At 51.3% G+C, this 17,790-nt stretch overlaps 1 protein-coding gene across 6 annotated transcripts in view; it reads right to left on the bottom strand.

Moving 5' to 3' along the window:
• The window catches only part of C13H19orf38 (chromosome 13 C19orf38 homolog), a 38,995-nt gene continuing 21,205 nt past the window's right edge, over positions 1-17,790 (bottom strand). For all 6 annotated transcript variants that reach the window (XM_063616077.1, XM_055238555.2, XM_055238554.2 and 3 more), the window contains 5 exons: positions 13,786-13,878; positions 11,252-11,279; positions 9,777-9,820; positions 6,852-6,889; positions 1-574 (listed from right to left, as the gene is read on the bottom strand). In XM_063616077.1, the coding sequence (XP_063472147.1) occupies positions 425-574; positions 6,852-6,889; positions 9,777-9,820; positions 11,252-11,279; positions 13,786-13,878 (353 nt within the window). In that variant the 3' untranslated portion in view covers positions 1-424. The remainder of the gene's footprint in view (positions 575-6,851; positions 6,890-9,776; positions 9,821-11,251; positions 11,280-13,785; positions 13,879-17,790) is intronic.

Genomic DNA, 17,790 nt, shown 5'->3' with positions numbered 1-17,790 from the left:
AACACCTTGACCCGTGTTATAATTAATAACTTAAGCAATCCAGCAGGCAGACATACAACACACCCAAGGGCACCCTATGCTCGAAAACCCAGTGAGGAAGGGAGGAATTCCACGGGTGTGCAGAGACCTGGGACGTCTTATGGCCCAGCGGGGGGACAAGAAGGGGTCCTGACATCTCCTTCTCTGGTGGTCCTGAGGAGCCAAAGGTTGAGAGGGGAACTTCCTGTTGTCTGTCTAGTGCCAGGCCCATGCTTGTGTCCCCTCTCCCACTCCTCTGTGATGAAAATCCCAAGGCCAGGGTTCCCTTTCCTTTCCTCTGTCCAATTCCCTGAGAAAGCGGCCGACAGAGCCCTCCGGAGAAGTAGCTGGAGGGACCTCAGGCCCCCGAATGTCTGGAGACAGAGGAGTCCCCCAGTCCTCAGCCTCACTGGCAGGCCCGGAAAGTGCTGAATTCGGGGGTCTCAGGCGAGGAGGATGTAGAAATGGGCCTCTTCCGGGTCCTGGAGTTGCTGGGGGTGGCAGTGGTGCCTGAGTGATCATCCAAGGTGGCCGGGTCTTCTTCTGGCATTGTTTTCTTTGTCCATGTAAGAAGAAACACAGAAGTGGGTGATTTGGGGTTTCAGGATCTAGGGTTTCTCCATGTTCTGAGCCTGAGACTCTGCCAGCCCAGCAGGTCCTTTCTCATCCCGCCCCCACCCACACCCACCTGTCCTGGTCTTCCCTTCTCCTGCCTTCCTCTCTGCTAAATTGGGGACCAGAGAGCATGGATTCAAACACCAGTTCCTTCACTTTATAGCAGTGTAACCTCAGTTGTGTGGCTTCACCCCTCTATACCTCAGTTTCCCTTTCTGCAAAACGGGGAGAATGCTAGTACCCACCACTTCCTAGGGCTGCTATGAGGCTTAAAAGAGTAAAACTGATAAAGCAAATGGCACATCATAAGCTCTTCTTTGCTAAGTGAACACAACCATTAATATTATCTCCTCTGTTGGGCGCGGTGGCTCACGCCTGTAATCCCAGCACTTTGGGAGACCGAGGTGGGTGGATCACCTGAGGTCAGAAGTTCGAGACCAGCCTGGCCAACATGATGAAACCCTCTCAGAAAAATACAAAAATTAGCCAGGTGTGGTGGTGCACGCTTGTAATCCCAGCTAATCGTGAGGCTGAGGCAGGAGAATCACCTGAACCCACGAGGTGATGGTTGCAGTGAGCTGAGATCCTGCCACTCCACTCCAGCCTGGGGAACAGAGTGAGACTTGGTCTCAAAAAAAAAAATAAATAATAAATAAATAGTATTATCTCCTCCTCCCCTCCCATTCTGGGCAAAACATTCCTCAAATTCCCTGATCCTAGGTAAAGAGAGATGAATTTGCTGGAACTGAAGCCACTCAGTTGACAGCAGGCTGGGGGTTCCACCCACAGTCCTGTCCCTCCCAAGCTGGGTGACCCTAGGCCCATTATCAGCCTCAGTGTCCTTGTTTGTAAAAAGAAAATAATCGATCCCACCTGAAAGGGTGTTACAAAGTTGCATATCAGGCACTCAGCAAGGTAATGGGGAAAGCTAGAGACAGGTCAGCTGCTGCCTTATCATTTCAGCCAACGACAAAGCAGTATAAGGCTTCAAAAGGAAACTAGAAGTGAAAGCAGAGACTCCAAAAGAAATTTGCATACCCATGGTCATGGCACAGTTCTGCACAACAGCCAAAAGGTGGAAACAACCCAAGTGTCCATCAACAATTGAATGGATCAACAAAACTTGGTGTATCCATACAATAGAATATGATTCAGCCTTAAAAAGGAAGAACAGCCTGGGTGCAGTGGCTCATACCTGTAATCCCAGCACTTTGGGAGGTCAAGGCAGGCGGATCACCTGAGGTCAGGAGTTCGAGACCAGCCTGGCCAACATGGTGAAACCCCGTCTCTACTAAAACTACAAACATTAGCCGGGCATGGTGGCAGGCGCCTGTAATCCCAGCTACTTGGGAAGCTGAGGCAGGAGAATCGCTGGAGCCCGGGAGGCGGAGGTGGCAGTGAGCCGAGATCACACCATTGCACTGCAGTCTGGGTGACAGAGTGAGACCCTGTCTTAAAAAAAAAAAAAGGGGCCAGGCGCGGTGGCTCACGCCTGTAATCCCAGCACTTTGGGAGGCCGAGGCGGGCGGATCACGAGGTCAGGAGATCGAGACCATCCTGGCTAACACGGTGAAACCCCGTCTCTACTAAAAAAAAATACAAAAAATTAGCTGGGCGCGGTGGCAGGCACCTGTAGTCCCAGCTACTCAGGAGGCTGAAGCAGGAGAATCGCCTGAACCCCGGAGGTGGAGCTTGCAGTGAGCCGGGATTGCGTCACTGCACTCCAACCTGGGTGACGGAGCGAGACTGCCTCAAAAAAAAAAGAATGTTCTTCCTTTTTTTTTTTTTTTCTGAGATGGAGTTTTGCTCCTGTTGCCCAGGCTGGAGTGCAATGGCGTGATCTCGGCTCACAGCAACTCCGCCTCCCAGGTTCAAGTGATTCTCCTGCCTAAGCCTCCCAAGTAGCTGGGATTACAGGCATGGGCCACCATGCCTGGCTAATTTTTTTTTTTGTAGTTTTAGTAGAGATGGGGTTTCTCCGTGTTGGTCAGGCTAGTCTCGAATTCCCAACCTCAGGTGATCTGCCCGCCTTGGCCTCCCAAAGTGCTGGCATTACAGGCATGTGCCACCGTGCCTGGCATGAAGGACATTCTAACACAGGCTACGTATGGCATGGATGAACCTTGAGGACATCAAGCTCAGCGCAACAGGCCAGTCACAAAAGGAAAAATAGCATGTGAGCTCATTTCTATGAGATGTCCAGAATAGGCAAATCCACAGAGACAGGAGAATGGTGGGTGCCAGGGGCTGGGGGAGGGAGAACGGGGAGTGGGTGTTTCACGGGGACAAGTTTGGGAGGATGAGAAATTTCTGGGTCGGGCACGGTGGCTCATGCCTGTAACCCCAGCACTTTGGGAGGCCGAGGTGGGCAGATCACTTGAGGTCAGGAGTTTGAGACCAGCCTGGCCAACTTGGTGAAACCTTGTCTCTACTAAAAATATACAAAAATTAGGCTGGGTGCAGTGGCTCATACCTATAATCTCAACACTTTGGGAGGCTAAGGTGGGTGGATTACCTGAGGTCAAGAGTTCAAGACCAGCCAGGCCAACACGGTGAAACCCTGTATCTACTAAAAATACAAAAATTAGCCAGGTGTGGTATCAGGCACCTACAATCCCAGCTACTTGGGAGGCTGAGGTGAGAGAATCGCTTCAACCCCGGAAGTGGAGGATGCAGTAAGCTGAGATTGCACCACTGCACTCCAGCCAGGATGACAATTGTGAAACTCCGTCTCCAAAAAAAAAAAAAAAAAAAAAAAACTTTAGCCAGGCGCGGTGGCATATGCCTGTAATCCAAGCTACTTGGGAGGCTGAGACATGAGAATTGCTTGAACCCGAGTGCAGCAAGCCAAGATGGTACCACTGCACTCCAGACTAGGCAACAAAGTGAAACTGTATCTTAAAAAAAAGGCCAGGCCTGGTGGCTCACGCCTGTAATCCCAGCACTTTGGGAGGCCGAGGCAGGTGGATCATTCATTTGAGGTCAGGAGTTCGAGACTAGCCTTACAAACATGGTGAAACCCCGCTTCTACTAAAAATACCAAAAAAAAAAAAAAAAAAATTAGCTGGGTGTGCTAGCGCTCGCCTGCAATCCCAGCTACTCGGGAGGCTGAAGCAGGAGAATCGCTTGAACCTGGGAGGTTGAGGTTGCAGTGAGCCAAGATGGCACCACTGCACTCCAGCTTGGTGACAGAGCGAAAGTCCGTCTCAAAAAAAAAAAATTAGCCAGTAATGGTGGCAGGCACCTATAATCCCAGCTACTTGGGAGGCTGAGGCAGGAGAATCACTTGAACCCAGGGGCGGAGGTTGCAGTGAGCCGAGATCGTGACACCTCTTTACTCCAGCCTAGGCGAAAGAGCAAAACTCCATCTCAAAAAATTAATAAAATAAAATTTAAAAATAAAAAAGAAAAATAAATAAATATATAAATAAAAATAAATTAGCTGGGCATGGTGGTGGATGTCTGTGGTCCCAGCTACACGGAAGGCTGAGGCTGGAGGATCTTTTGAGCCCAGGTGATCAAGGCTGCAGTGAGCTATGATGGTGCCACTGCACTCCAGCTTGGGAGACAGAGCAAGACCCTGTCTCAAAAAAAAATTGGCGGGGGTGGTGGGTGAAGGTACAGATCCACCTCTGCGTGTATTTGCCATGTGCAGCTGCTAACAGTGGTTACCTATATGTCTGCAGAAAGGAATACCAATGGATGAAGAGGCGTGGCTTAGTAAGAAAACTTTATTGTATATTTTGACATGTGAATGCTTTTCATACGGAAATTTTTTGTTTGTTTGAGACAAAGTCTTGCTCTGTCACCCAGGCTGGAGTGCAGTGATGCAATCATAGCTCACTGCAGACTCAACCTCCCAGGCTCAAGCAATCTTCCCACCTCGGCCTCTTAAAGTGATGGGATTACAGGCATGAGCCACCATGCCTGGTCCTTAATTTAAGAAAAAAAAAAAAAAAAAGAGTAAAAAAACAAATAAAAGGTCGGGCATGGTGGCTCATGCCTGTAATCCCAGCACTTTGGGAGGCCAAGGTGGGCGGATCACCTGAGGTCGGGAGTTGGAGACCAGCCTGGCCAACATGGTGAAAACCCGTCTCTACTAAAAATACAAAAATTAGCTGGGCGTGGTGGTGGGCACCTGTAATCCCAGCTACTCGGGAAGCTGAGGCAGGAGAATCGCTTGAATCCAGGAGGCGGAGGTTGCAGTGAGATCACGTCACTGCACTCCAGCCTGGGTGACAGAGCAAGACTCTATCTCAAAAAACAAACAAAAATAAATAAATAAAAACTACCTCAAAAAGTGGGGAGAGGGGGCATCACCAGGCTGGTGTTCTGTGCGGTATGGATTCTCATGAAACATTTAGATAGAGCCCTGCCTGCCGGGTTTTTCTTATGGCCTCAGGATTTATTCTGGAAGCAGAGACCTCAGAGGGCTGCACAGGCCCGTGCCAAGCCCCCTTCCTTCCTACCATCTGTATCCCAGGCACTCCTAGTCTATCTCTAGAACTGACCTCTCTCCCGAACTGCAGACTCCCCTCTCCATCTGCTCCCAGGCGCCATGGGTTGCGGTGGCTGACTCCATACTCCTGACCCTCCAAGTCTCGCCCTCCTTGGCCTCCCTCTTCTCCCTTGGACCCCTCATCAAAAATCACCTCTGTGTTTTCTCTCCCGTGTATCTCCCCTAACCTGCATCTGATCACTTCTTCGAACTCCACTGCCAACATTTTGGACCAAACCATTCACCCCTTGGTGCACGCTTGGCCCCAGCTCTTCAGTCTCCAGGCTCCTGCCTTCCCCCGATCCCCGCTTTCCCCAAATCTGTCCTCCTGCAGAAGCCACCAGAGGGCGCCTGTGTGCACCTGAATCCGGTCCCCTCCCTCCTATACTAGGAACCCTCCCGGGATCCCAGCTGAATAGCAGTAAAGTCAAAGTTCTCCATGGGGTCCCCTTCGACTCCTCACTCCACCCCAGCTTACTGGGCTGTGCCAAAAATGTGTCCTCAGCCTGGATCAATCATCCCCAATCTTCCCCACCTCCTGCTTGTCACTCATCTCAGACTTTCCTGATCTCCTGTCTAAAGCAGCTTTTGCAGCCAGCCAGCATGGTGGCTCACACCTGTAATCCCAGCACTTTGAGAGGCCGAGGCGGGTGGATCACCTGAGGTCAGGAGTTTGAGACCAGCCTGGCCAGCATGGTGAAACCCCCGTCTCTACTAAAAATACAAAAATCAGCTGGGTGTGGTAGCATGTGCCTGTAATCCCAGCTGCCCGGGAGGCTGAGGCATGAGAATTGCTTGAACCCGGGAGTCGGAACTTGTGTGAGCTGAGATCACGCCACTGTGCTCCAGCCTGGGCGACAGAGTTAGACTCTGTCGTGAAAAAAAATCCCTCCCTCTGCTTTTGGGTGATATTGTTCCCCAATGTCACACAGTGTCGGGGCTGGGATTTAAACCTGGGTCTATGGGACTCTCTGCACAGCTACATTTTGGGGTAGCCTTGGCATTTGTACTTTTTTATCTGTTTGTTTGTTTGAGATGGAGTTTTGCTCTTGTGGCCCAGGCTGGAGTGCAATGCCTCAATCTTGGCTCACTGCTACCTCCATCTCCTGGATCCAAGTGATTCTCCTGTCTCAGCCTCCCAAGTAGCTGAGATTACAAGCATGCACCACCACGCCCAGCTAGTTTTTTGTATTTAGCAGAGATGAGGTTTCACCATATTGGTCAGGCTGGTCTCAAACTCCTGATCCACCTGCCTCTGCCTTCCAAAGTGCTGGGATTACAGATGTGAGTCACCGCGCCCAGCAACTTCATGCTTTTCTTTATACCCAGAGGGGACCGACCATAGCATGCATCAGATTGTCACAAGCCTCCATGAGAGGTCACCAGGTCACCCTGAAACCTCTGTCACCATTCTGAGGGGCTGTCATGACTGAGACCAAAGGCAGCACTGACCAGGCCAGGACATACCCCCAAGGGGCCTGCCTGTGGCCACAAGACAGCCTGACGTCACCACCTTCAATCAACACACCCCCTGGGATTTTTTCACAGCCAACTCTTGGCTCACTAATGAGTCCCTGTTCAGTGATTCTGGGCTTTTCCTAGCCCCCCCACAGCTTAGAGACAGCAGGTCAACTTAGCCTCGTGGTGCCCCTTGAGCCCGCCCCATTCTCCCGGTAGGACGGTCAGCAGAGAACCGGTTCCAAGAAAAAGAACCACTCACCGCAGAGATGGTAAACAGGGAGTTATCGAAGGACATGTCTGAAACAGAAAGAGAAAGAAAACCCAGGATTGGGGGCCAGTTGTAACTTCCCTGCTCCCTGCCATCCCCGCGCTGACCCCCAGCCCACAGGGAAGCAATTGGGGTCCATCTCCCAGCATCCTCTATGGCGCCCTTCCAACCCATTCTGCACGGTGAACTGTTCACAGCTACAAAGTGAACCAAGTCTTTCTACACACAGCCTTCCTAGGGGGATCTCTCACTGCCCTCGGGAAAATGGGTATCTTATCTCAGGCCTTCCAGAAGGAGCACCTGCAAGCTCCTCCTCCTCCCCAGGCTCTCCTCCAATTGCTCCGTCACCCATTTTTTTTTCTTGTTTTTGAGACGGAGTCTCACTCTGTTGCCCAGGCTGGAGAGCAATGGCGCGATCTCGGCTCACTGCAACTTCCGCCTCCTGGGTTCAAGTGATTGTCCTGCCTCAGTGTCCTAATAGCTGGGATTACAGGCATGCACCACTACACCCAGCTAATTTTTATATTCTTAGTAGAGATAGGGATTCACCATGTTGGCCAGGTTGGTCTCGAACTCCTGGCCCCAAGAGATCTGCCTGCCTCAGCCTCCCAAAGTGCTGGGATTACAGGCGTGAGCCACCACACCCGGCCTCCATCACCCATTCTTGCAGGTCTCTGCTTAAACATCACTTCTAGCCAGGTGAGGTGGCTCACAGCTGTAATCCCAACGCTTTGGAAGCCCAAGGAGGGAGGATCACTTGAGCCCAGGAGTTCAAGACCAGTCTGGGTAACATAATTTTTTGTTTCTAGAAAAAAAAAATTTAAAAAGTAGCTGAGTGTGGTGGTGTGTGCCTGTGGTCCCAGCTACTCAGGAGGCTGAGAGGGGAGGATCACTTCAGCCTAGGAGGTCGAGGCTGCAGTGAGCTATGATTGCGCCACTGCGCTCCTGTCTGGGTGACAGAGCAAGACTCTGTCTCAAAAAAAAAAAAAAAGCAAAAACAACAACAAAAAAAAGGGCGGTGGCTCACGCCTGTAATTGCCTGTAATCTCAGCACTTTGGGAGGCTGAGGCAGGTGGATCACCTGAGGTCACGAGTTCGAGACCAGCCAGGCCAACATGGTGAAACCCTACCTCTACTAAAAATACAAAAATTAGCTGGGCGTGGTGGCACGTGCCTGTAATCCCAGCTACTCGGGAGGCTGGGGCAGGAGAATCATTTGAACCCAGGAGGCAGAGGTTGCAGTGAGTTGAGATCGTGCCACTGCACTCCAACCTGGGCGACACAGTGAGACTCCAACTCAAAAAAAAAAAAGAAAAACATCACTTCCTCAGGGGACCACCTGCCTTGTCCCAGACACAGTCTGGTGCCACCATGGGCTGTTTCCCATTGGAGAATGGGCTTGTGGACAGACAGCACATCTGTCCTGGTTACGAAAGGACCCTCTCAGATCTTAGCACATAGTAAGTGCTCAATAAGTGTGTGTGTTGGACCAGGAATGAAGTAGAGACACTACATTTCTCTGCTTGGGGTGCCTTCAAGAGAACATCTTGCATGACAGACTGGCTGCCTTTCGCCCCCTTGGGGAAGCTGGCAGAATGGCATGTTCTGGAAGGCAAGAGTGGCCCAGGAGTCCCGGAGATAGACACAGTCCTTTCCCCATGGAGCTGGCCGTCCAGCAGAGGAGATGAGTATGAAATATGCAAGCACCCAATGATCACTTAATTGTTTCATTTTCGTTTCTTTCTTCCTTTTTTTGAGATGGAGTCTCGCTCTGTCACCAGGCTGGAGTGCAGTGGCGCAATCTCAGCTCACTGCAACCTCTGCCTCCTGGGTTCAAGCGATTCTTCTGTCTCAGCCTCCCAAGTAGCTGGGCCTACAGGCACGCGCCACCATGCCCAGCTAATTTTTGTATTTTTAGTAGAGACAGGGTTTCACCATGTTGGCCAGGATGGTCTTGATCTCCTGACCTCGTGATCCACCTGCCTTGGCCTCCCAAAGTGCTGGGATTACAGGCGTGAGCCACCGCGCCTGGTCTTTTTTTTTTTTTTTTTTTTTTTTTGAGACGGAGTCTCGTTTTCGCCCAGGCTGGAGTGCAGTGGCGCGATCTCGGCTCACTGCAAGCACCGCCTCCCGGGTTCACGCCATTCTCCTGCCTCAGCCTCCCGAGTAGCTGGGACTACAGGCGCCCACCACCACGCCCACCTAATTTTTTGTATTTTTAGTAGAGACGGGGTTTCGCCATTTTAGCCAGGATGGTCTCGATCTCCTGACCTTGTGATCCGCCCGCCTCGGCCTCCCAAAGTGCTGGGATTACAGGCGTGAGCCACTGTGCCCGGCCTTTTTTTTTTTTTTGAGATGGAGTCTTGCTCTATCGCCTAGAGTGCAGTGGCACAATCTTGGCTCACTGCAACCTCTGCCTCCCAGGTTCACATGATTCTCCTTGCCTCAACCTCTCAAGTAGCTGGGATTACAGGTGCCCACCACCACATCCTGCTAATTTGTATTTTTAGTAGGGATGGGGTTTCACTGTGTTGGCCAGGCTGATCTCGAATTCCTGACCTTGTGATCCGCCCGCCTCAGCCTCCTAAAGTGCTGGGATTACAGTTGTGAGCCACCGCACCCGGCCGCCTAATTGTATTTCTATCGAGGGGTAAGAATGGTCAGACCTGGGGTCCTGTAAGTAGCAGGCACAGACCCTGTCTAGGGAGTCAGGGAAGGCTTCCCAGAGGAGGTGACCTTTAGGTTAAGTCAAAGGAGAGAAGGTGAGAACCCAGGGGAAGAGGTGGCAAGGGTGTGTTTTGACCCTAAAGGGAACAAGCAGTCACAGAAGAAATTTGATTGGTGTGTGATGAGGCCTGATGGCATTTGGAGGTGTAATCCTTTCCCCACTGGAGTCAGGAGTGTGGAGGCACAGACCTGTGCTGTCGATGTTAATCTGGGCCCAGCAGGATTCTTGATCTCTGCAAAGGAATTCAGGAGAAAGTGACAGGGACCAGGGTTGCCCCTTGAGTCAGGAGGCTTGATCGGGAAAGCCCTGGCCCCAAACCACACCGAAAACGTAGCCTTTGCTCCCCACCCACCGACCCATGGGTCTTCCCCACAGAAGAGCAGTAACATCCTGATTTCTGGAACTGTCACACTGTGGGACAGCCCCTCGGCCGGGGGAAGAAAAGAACATGGAAATTCTCTTGGGCCAGGCGCAGTGGCTCAAGCCTGTAATCCCAGCACTTTGGGAGGCTGAGGCAGGTGGATCACTTGAGGTCAGGAGTTCAAGATCAGCCTGGACAACACGGTGAAACCCCGTCTCTACTAAAAAATACAAAAATTAGCCAGGTGTGGTGGCGTGTGCCTGTAATCCCAGCTACTCAGGAGTCTGAGGCAGGAGAATCGCTTGAACCCAGGAGGCGGAGGTTGCAGTGAGCCGAGATTGCACCACTGCACTCCAGCCTGGGCGACAGAGCAAGACTCCGTCCAAAAAAAAAAAATAGATATATATAAGCCAGGCGCGGTGGCTCATGCCTGTAATCCCAGCACTTTGGGAGGCGGAGGCGGGCGGATCACCTGAGGTTGGGAGTTCAAGACCACCATGACCAACAAGGAGAAACCCCATCTCTACTAAAAATACAAAATTAGCAGGGTGTGGTGGCACATGCCTATAATCCCAGCTGCTCGGGAGGCTGAGGCAGGAGAACTGCTGGAACCCAGGAGGCAGAGGTTGCGGTGAGCCGGGGATTGCGCCATTGTACTCCAGCCTGGGCAACAAGAGCAAAACTCCATCTCAAAAAAAAAAAAAAAATACATATATATATTCTCCTGGTTAGCAGGCCCATGGCCAGGTGAAGCTGGGATTCAATCCCCAGAGCAGGTTTTCATCTCCAGGCAGCAGGATGTCTCCCCACTCTCAGAGGAGAGAAACTGAGGCCAGGGCCAGTTAGGACATCCTGGCGCCCAGGAACCTGGGCCATCGCCTACAGTGCAATTGGGCACCGTACAACCCCAGGGGCATTCTTTAGAAACTGACTGTGGGTATCTAGAGTGATTGTGACCGTTTTCTGGCAGCTGGGGATAAAGGGGTGTGGGGAAGGGCCTCTCCCTGGGCAAACTGCTCACTCTGTGACTGAGTGCTGAGCCTCAGTCCTCTCTTCTGTAAAATAGGGCTATTCATGGTGCCTGTTTCCAGGGCTGCTGTAAGGATAAGGAGCGCCAGCTTCAGAGAGTCCTAGCACAGTCCTCCAGCACACAGGCGGCACTTAATAAGTGGCTCCTGTTCCTATTATGCAGCATGCCTACCAGGAGGCGCTGTTTGTGGGGGGCATGGAGTGCCCACCCTGCCAGGGAAGTGTCCTTCTATCCCCAAACCACCCTCTGTGGGTCTCCAGGGATGATCTCACCTTTTCTTCTGTAAATTTTTGAGTTTAACTGGAACAAAAAAGAAATGAGCATGTGTTAGATTTTGGTCCTAATTGTATCCAGCAATTTCTGTTTTTTGTTTTTGTTTTTGTTTTTGTTTTTGTTTTGAGGCAGTCTCACTCTGTCACCCAGGCTGGAGTGCAGTGCTCAATCTTGGCTCACTGCAACCTCTGCCTCCTGGATTTAAGCAATTCTCCTGTCTCAGCCTCCCAAGTAGCTGGGATTACAAGTGCGCATCAGCAGGCCCGGCTATTTTTGTATTTTAGTAGAGAAGAGGTTTCATCATGTTGGCCAGACTGGTCTTGAACTCCTGACCTCAAGTGATCCACCCGCCTCGGCCTTCCAAAGTGCTGGGATTACAGGCATGAGCCACCCCACCCGGCCTGGAAGGCCTCAGATTTTTTTTCATTGTTTTTTGAGACAGAGTCTCGTTCTGTCACCCAGGCTAGAGTGCAGTGGTATGATCTCGACTCACTGCAACCTCCGCCTTCCAGGTTCAAGTGATTCTTCTGCCTCAGCCTCCCATGTAGCTGGGACTACAGGTGCTCACCACCACGCCCGGCTAATTTTTGTGTTTTCATTAGAGATGGGGTTTCACCATATTGCCCAGGCTGGTCTCAAACTCCTGGCCTCATGATGTGCCCACCTCGGCCTCCCAAAGTGCTGGGCCATCCTGGACAACATGGTGAAACCCCGTCTCCACTAAAAATACAAAAGTTAGCTGGGTTTGGTGGCACGCACCTGTAGTCCCAGCTACTCGGGAGGCTGAGGCAGGAGAATCGCTTTAACCTGGGAGGCGGAGGTTGCATTGTGTCGAGATTGTGCCACTGCACTCCAGCCTGGCAACAGAGCAAGTGAGTCAAGATCACCTCACTGCACTCCAGCCTGGGTGACAGGGCAAGAGTCTATCTAAAAATATATATATATGTGTGTGTGTGTGTGTGTGTGTGTATATACACATATATATATACACATATATATATACACACACACATATACACACACACACACACACATAATTTGGCTGGGCATGGTGGCACATGCCTGTAATCCCAGCATTTTGGGAGGCTGAGGCAGGAGGATCACTTGAGCCCAGGAGTTCAAGACCAGCCTGGGCAATATAGCGAGATCCTATCTCAACAAAAAAAAATTTTTTTTTTTTGAGAAGGAGTCTCGCTCTGCTGCCCAGGCTGGAGGGCAGTGGCACGATCTCGGCTCACTGCAAGCTCAGCCTCCCGGGTTCATGCCATTCTCCTGCCTCAGCCTCCTGAGTAGCTGGGACTACAGGTGCCTGCCACTATGCCTGGCTAATTTTTTGTATTTTCAGTAGAGACGGGGTTTCACCGTGTTAGCCAGGATGGTCTCGATCTCCTGACCTCGTGATCCACCCGCCTTGAACTCCCAAAGTGTTGGGATTACAGGCGTGAGCCACCGCGCCCAGCCAACAAAAAATATTTTTTAAAAATTAGCCAGATGTAGTAGTGTGTGCCTGTGGTCCCAGCACTTTTGGGAGGCTGAGATGGGAGGACTGCTTGAGTCCAGGAGTTACCCAGCCTGGGCAACACAGCAAGACCCTGTCTTAAAAAAAAATAAATAATTAGCTGCGTGTGGTGGCACGCACCTGTGGTCCCAGCTACTTGGGAGGCTGAGGCAGGAGAATTGCTTGAGCCCAGGAGGTCAAGGATGCAGCGAGCTATGATCCTGCCATTGCACTCCAGCCTGGGTGACAGAGTGAATCTCCAAATAAAAAATTTTTAGGCCGGAGACTGTGGCTCACACCTGTAATCCCAGCACTTTGAGAGGCCGAGGCGGGCGGATCACCTGAGGTCAGGAGTTCCAGACCAGCTTGGGCAACATGGCGAAACCCCATCTCTTCTAAAAATACAAACATTGGCCAGGCATGGTGGTGCACGCCTGTAATCCCAGCTACTTGAGAGGCTGAGGCAGAAGAATTGCTTGAACCTCGAAGGCGGAGGTTGCAGTGGGCCGAGATCGTGCCACTGCACTCCAGCCTGGGCGACAGAGCAAGCCTCTGTCTGAAAAGAAAAATAATAAATAAGGCTGGGCGCAGTGGCTCACGCTTGTAATCCCAGCACTTTGGGAGGCCGAGGCGGGCGGATCACGAGGTCAGGAGATCGAGACCACGGTGAAACCCCGTCTCTACTAAAAATACAAAAAAATTAGCCGGGCGTGGTGGCGGGCGCCTGTAGTCCCAGCTACTCGGAGAGGCTGAGGCAGGAGAATTGCTTGAACCCGGGAGGCAGAGCTTGCAGTGAGCCGAGATTGCGCCACTGCACTCCAGCCTGGGCCACAGAGCAAGACTCTGTCTCAAAAAGAAAAAAAAAAGAAAAGAAAAATAATAAATAAATAAATAAATAATTTTAAAAGGGGTGTGATGAACAAATTACCGAACCTGAAAACAAAATGGTGTGAGTTGTGAGTGTAAGCACATTTTCACGTTCCAGAAGTTGTCAACTGGCAACTTGTGTGCCAGGCTTTCTTTGAGTGCTGTTACCTTTTCTGACCACCAGGGCAACAGCCACCAGCCCAGCAAGGAGGAAGAGGGCACCAGCCAGGCTCAGGGAGAGCACCAAGATCCAAGTGGGCACTGGAGGAAAATCAGAAAAGAGAGTGGGCAGGTCAGTGTCGTCTCTCCAGGTTACCTTTGAGTAGCCAGCCCTTACCCCATAACCCCCAACCAAAGAACATGAATGCAGCTGGACCCAAGAGACTTAGCAAACTTTGTGTCTGGCCAATTAGCATATCCCCCCTCCTGGCTATTGTGATTGGTTCAGGATGAGCATGTAACCCAAGTGGAGCCAATGAGAGCTAACTGTGGGACTTTGGCGGTACCACTGGGAAAAGAGGTTTACTCCTCTGGCTAGCATCGCATAGGATAGATATCTTAGGCCAGGCGCGGTGATTCATGTCTGTAATCCCAACACTTTGGGAGGCTGAGGCAGGTGGATTACTTGAGGCCAGGAGCTCAAGACCAGCCTAGCCAACACAGGGAAATTCTGTCTATATTAAAAATATAAATAATTGGCCGGGCGCGGTGGCTCACGCTTGTAATCCTAGCACTTTGGGAGGCCGAGGCGAGCGGATCACGAGGTCAGGAGATTGAGACCACGGTGAAACCCCGTCTCTACTAAAAATACAAAAAAATTAGCCGGGCGTGGTGGCGGGCGCCTGTAGTCCCAGCTACTCGGAGAGGCTGAGGCAGGAGAATGGCGTGAACCCGGGAGGCAGAGCTTGCAGTGAGCCGAGATCGCACCACTGCACTCCAGCCTGGGCGACAGAGCGAGACTCCGTCTCAAAATAAATAAATAAGGCCGGGCGCGGTGGCTCAAGCCTGTAATCCCAGCACTTTGGGAGGCCGAGGCGGGCGGATCACGAGGTCAGGAGATCGAGACCATCCTGGCTAACACAGTGAAACCTCGTCTCTACTAAAAATACAAAAAATTAGCCGGGCGTGTTGGCGGGTGCCTGTAGTCCCAGCTACTTGGGAGGCTGAGGCAGGAGAATGGCGTGAACCCGGGAGGCGGAGCTTGCAGTGAGCCGAGATCGCGCCACTGCACTCCAGCCTAGGGAACAGAGAAAGACTCCGTCTCAAAAAAAAAAATAAATAAAAATAAATAAATAAATAAATAAATAAATAAATAAATAATTGGCTGGGCACAGTGGCTCATGCCTGTAATCCCCACACTTTGGGAGGCCAAGGCAGGAAGATCACCAGGTCAGTAGATCGTGACCATTCTGGCTAACACTGTGAAACCCCGTCTCTACTAAAAATACAAAAAATTAGCCGGGCGTGCTGGCACGTGCCTGTAGTCCTACTTACTCAGGAGGCTGAGGCAGGAGAGTCGCTTGAACCCAGGAGGCGGAGGTTGCAGTGAGCTGACATGGCGCCACTGAACTCCAGCCTGGGTGACAGAGCAAGACTCTGTCTCAAAAACAAACAAACAAAACAAAAAACAACAAAACTCCACAAATAATTAGCCAGGTGTGGTGCACACCTGTAATTCCAGCTACTTCAAAGGCTGAGGCACAAGAATAGCTTGAACCCAGGAAGTGGAGGTTGCAGTGAGCTGAGATTGTGCCACTGCACTCCAGCCTGGGTGACATAGAGAGACCCCATCTGAAGAAACAAACAAAAAAAGAGATGGCTGGGCATGGTGGCTCACGCCTGTAATCCCAGCACTTTGGGAGGCTGTGGATCACCTGAGGTCAGGAGTTCGAGATCAACCTGGCCAACATAGTGAAACCTCGTCTCTACTAAAAATACAAAAATTAGCCAGGTGTTACGTGCCTGTAATCCCAGCTACTTGGGATGCTGAGGCAGGAGAATCCATTGAACCCAAAAGGTGGAGGTTGCAGTGAGCCGAGATTGGGCCACTGCCTTCCAGTCTGGGTGACATAGCCAGAATCTGTCTCAAAAAAAAAAAAAAGAAAAGAGAATATATATCTGAAGCTTCAGGGCACAATCTTGCCTCCATGAGGGGGAGAAACACTACCTGAGAATAAGACAGAAGAGGAGCTGAGAAGGCAAATGCTTTCTGTCATTTTTCAGCACCTGGATCCAGCCATATCTGAAGTCAGCCATGTAAACTGACTTCAGCTCAGTGAACCAACAAATCCCCTCTGTTGGTAGAGCCAGTGTGAGTCAGGTTTTTATTACTTGCAGTCTGGGTGCCAGTGGCCAGATGACATCCACCCCCAGCCCAACGGTAGACCCTGAGATCCACCCAGAAGCTAGTCACACAGGCATGGGAGTGGCAGTTCCAGAGTCACCTTCTCAGCACAGGACTTGGCTTTCCCTTCCTGGAGAAAGAAGAGATGCCCCGACCCCAAGGGAGGCGAGGAGCTAAGCCAGGACGGGGAAGAAGACAGACGCTTGGTATTCTCATAACGTCAGCCTTGTTCATTGATTCACCTGGGGCAGAAGGGGTGTTGTCAGCTCCCTACTCCAAGACCACAAGACCAAGGTGAGAGAAGGGGGCCTTTGATAGAGGAGCCTGAGGCCGGGAAGGACAGAGAACTTCTCTGTCATAGCTGCATGTTGGCCTCTGCTGGCAACAAGATTCTTTTTGGCAGTGAAAAAGTTCTTTTTAAAAGTTTTTTGGGCAAGGCGCGGTGGCTCATGGCTGTAATCCCAGCACTTTGGGAGGCCGATGTGGGCGGATCACTTGAGGTCAGGAGTTGAAGACCACCCTGGCCAACATGGTGAAACCCCATCTCTACTAAAAAATACAAAAATTAGCAGGGTGTGGTGGTTGGCACCTGTAGTCCCAGCTACTCGGGAGGCTGAGGCAGGAGAATAGCTTGAGCCTGGGAGGCAGAGGTTACAGTGAGCCGAGATTGGGCCACTGCACTTCAGCCTGGGCGACAGAGTGAGACTCTGTCTCAAAAATTAAAAAAAAAAAAATGTTTTTACAGACAGGGTTTCTCTCTGTCACCTAGGCTGGAATGCAGTGGTGCGATCATGGCTCACTATATCCTCTACCTCCCTGGCTTAAGTGATCCACCTGCCTCAGCCTACTGACACATGCCAGCAGGCCCTGCTAATTAAAAAAAAAAAAATTAGCCGGACGCGGTAGCTCACGCCTGTAATCTCAGCACTTTGGGAGGCCGAGGTGGGCGGATCACGAGATCAGGAGATTGAGATCATCCTGGTTAACACTGTGAAACCCCTTCTTACTGGCCGGGCGCGGTGGCTTACGCTTGTAATCCCAGCACTTTGGGAGGCCGAGGCGGGCGGATCACGAGGTCAGGAGATCGAGACCACAGTGAAACCCCGTCTCCACTAAAAATACAAAAAAAATTAGCCGGGCCTGGTGGCGGGTGCCTGTAGTCCCAGCTACTCGGAGAGGCTGAGGCAGGAGAATGGCGTGAACCCGGAAGGCGGAGCTTGCAGTGAGCCGAGATTGCGCCACTGCACTCCAGCCTGGGCGACAGAGCGAGACTCCATCTCAAAAAAAAAAAAAAAAAAAAAAACAAAAACAAAAAAAAAACCCCTTCTTACTAAAAAAAAAAAAAAAAAAAAAAAAAAACACAAAAAATTAGCTGGGCATGGTGGCACGTGCCTGTAGTCCCAGCTACTCGGCAGGCTCTGAGGCAGGAGAATCGCTTGAACCTGGAAGGCGGAGGTTGCAGTGAGCCAAGATCGTGCCACTGTACTCCAGCCTGGGCGACAGAGCGAGACTCTGTCTCAAAAAAAAAAGAAAAAAAAAATTGGGGGGAGCTGGGCATGGTGGCTCACGCCTGTAATTCCAGCACTTTGTGAGGCCGAGGCAGGCGGATCACCTGAGGTCAGGAGTTTGACAGCAGCCTGGCCAACACTGTGAAACCCCATCTCTACTAAAATACAAAAATTAGCTGGGCATGGTAGCGCATGCCTGTAATCCCAGCTACTCGGGAGGCTGAGGCAGGAGAATTGCTTGAACCTCGGAGGCAGAGGTTGCTGTGAGACTCGGGAGGCTGAGGCAGGAGAATTGCTTGAACTTCGGAGGTAGAGGTTACA

The sequence above is a fragment of the Symphalangus syndactylus genome, chromosome 13 (assembly GCF_028878055.3).
Source record: "Symphalangus syndactylus isolate Jambi chromosome 13, NHGRI_mSymSyn1-v2.1_pri, whole genome shotgun sequence".
Lineage (NCBI taxonomy): Eukaryota > Metazoa > Chordata > Mammalia > Primates > Hylobatidae > Symphalangus > Symphalangus syndactylus.
The sequence above is the reverse complement of the archived record's forward strand: the minus strand, read 5'-3'. Positions and strand labels throughout refer to the sequence as shown.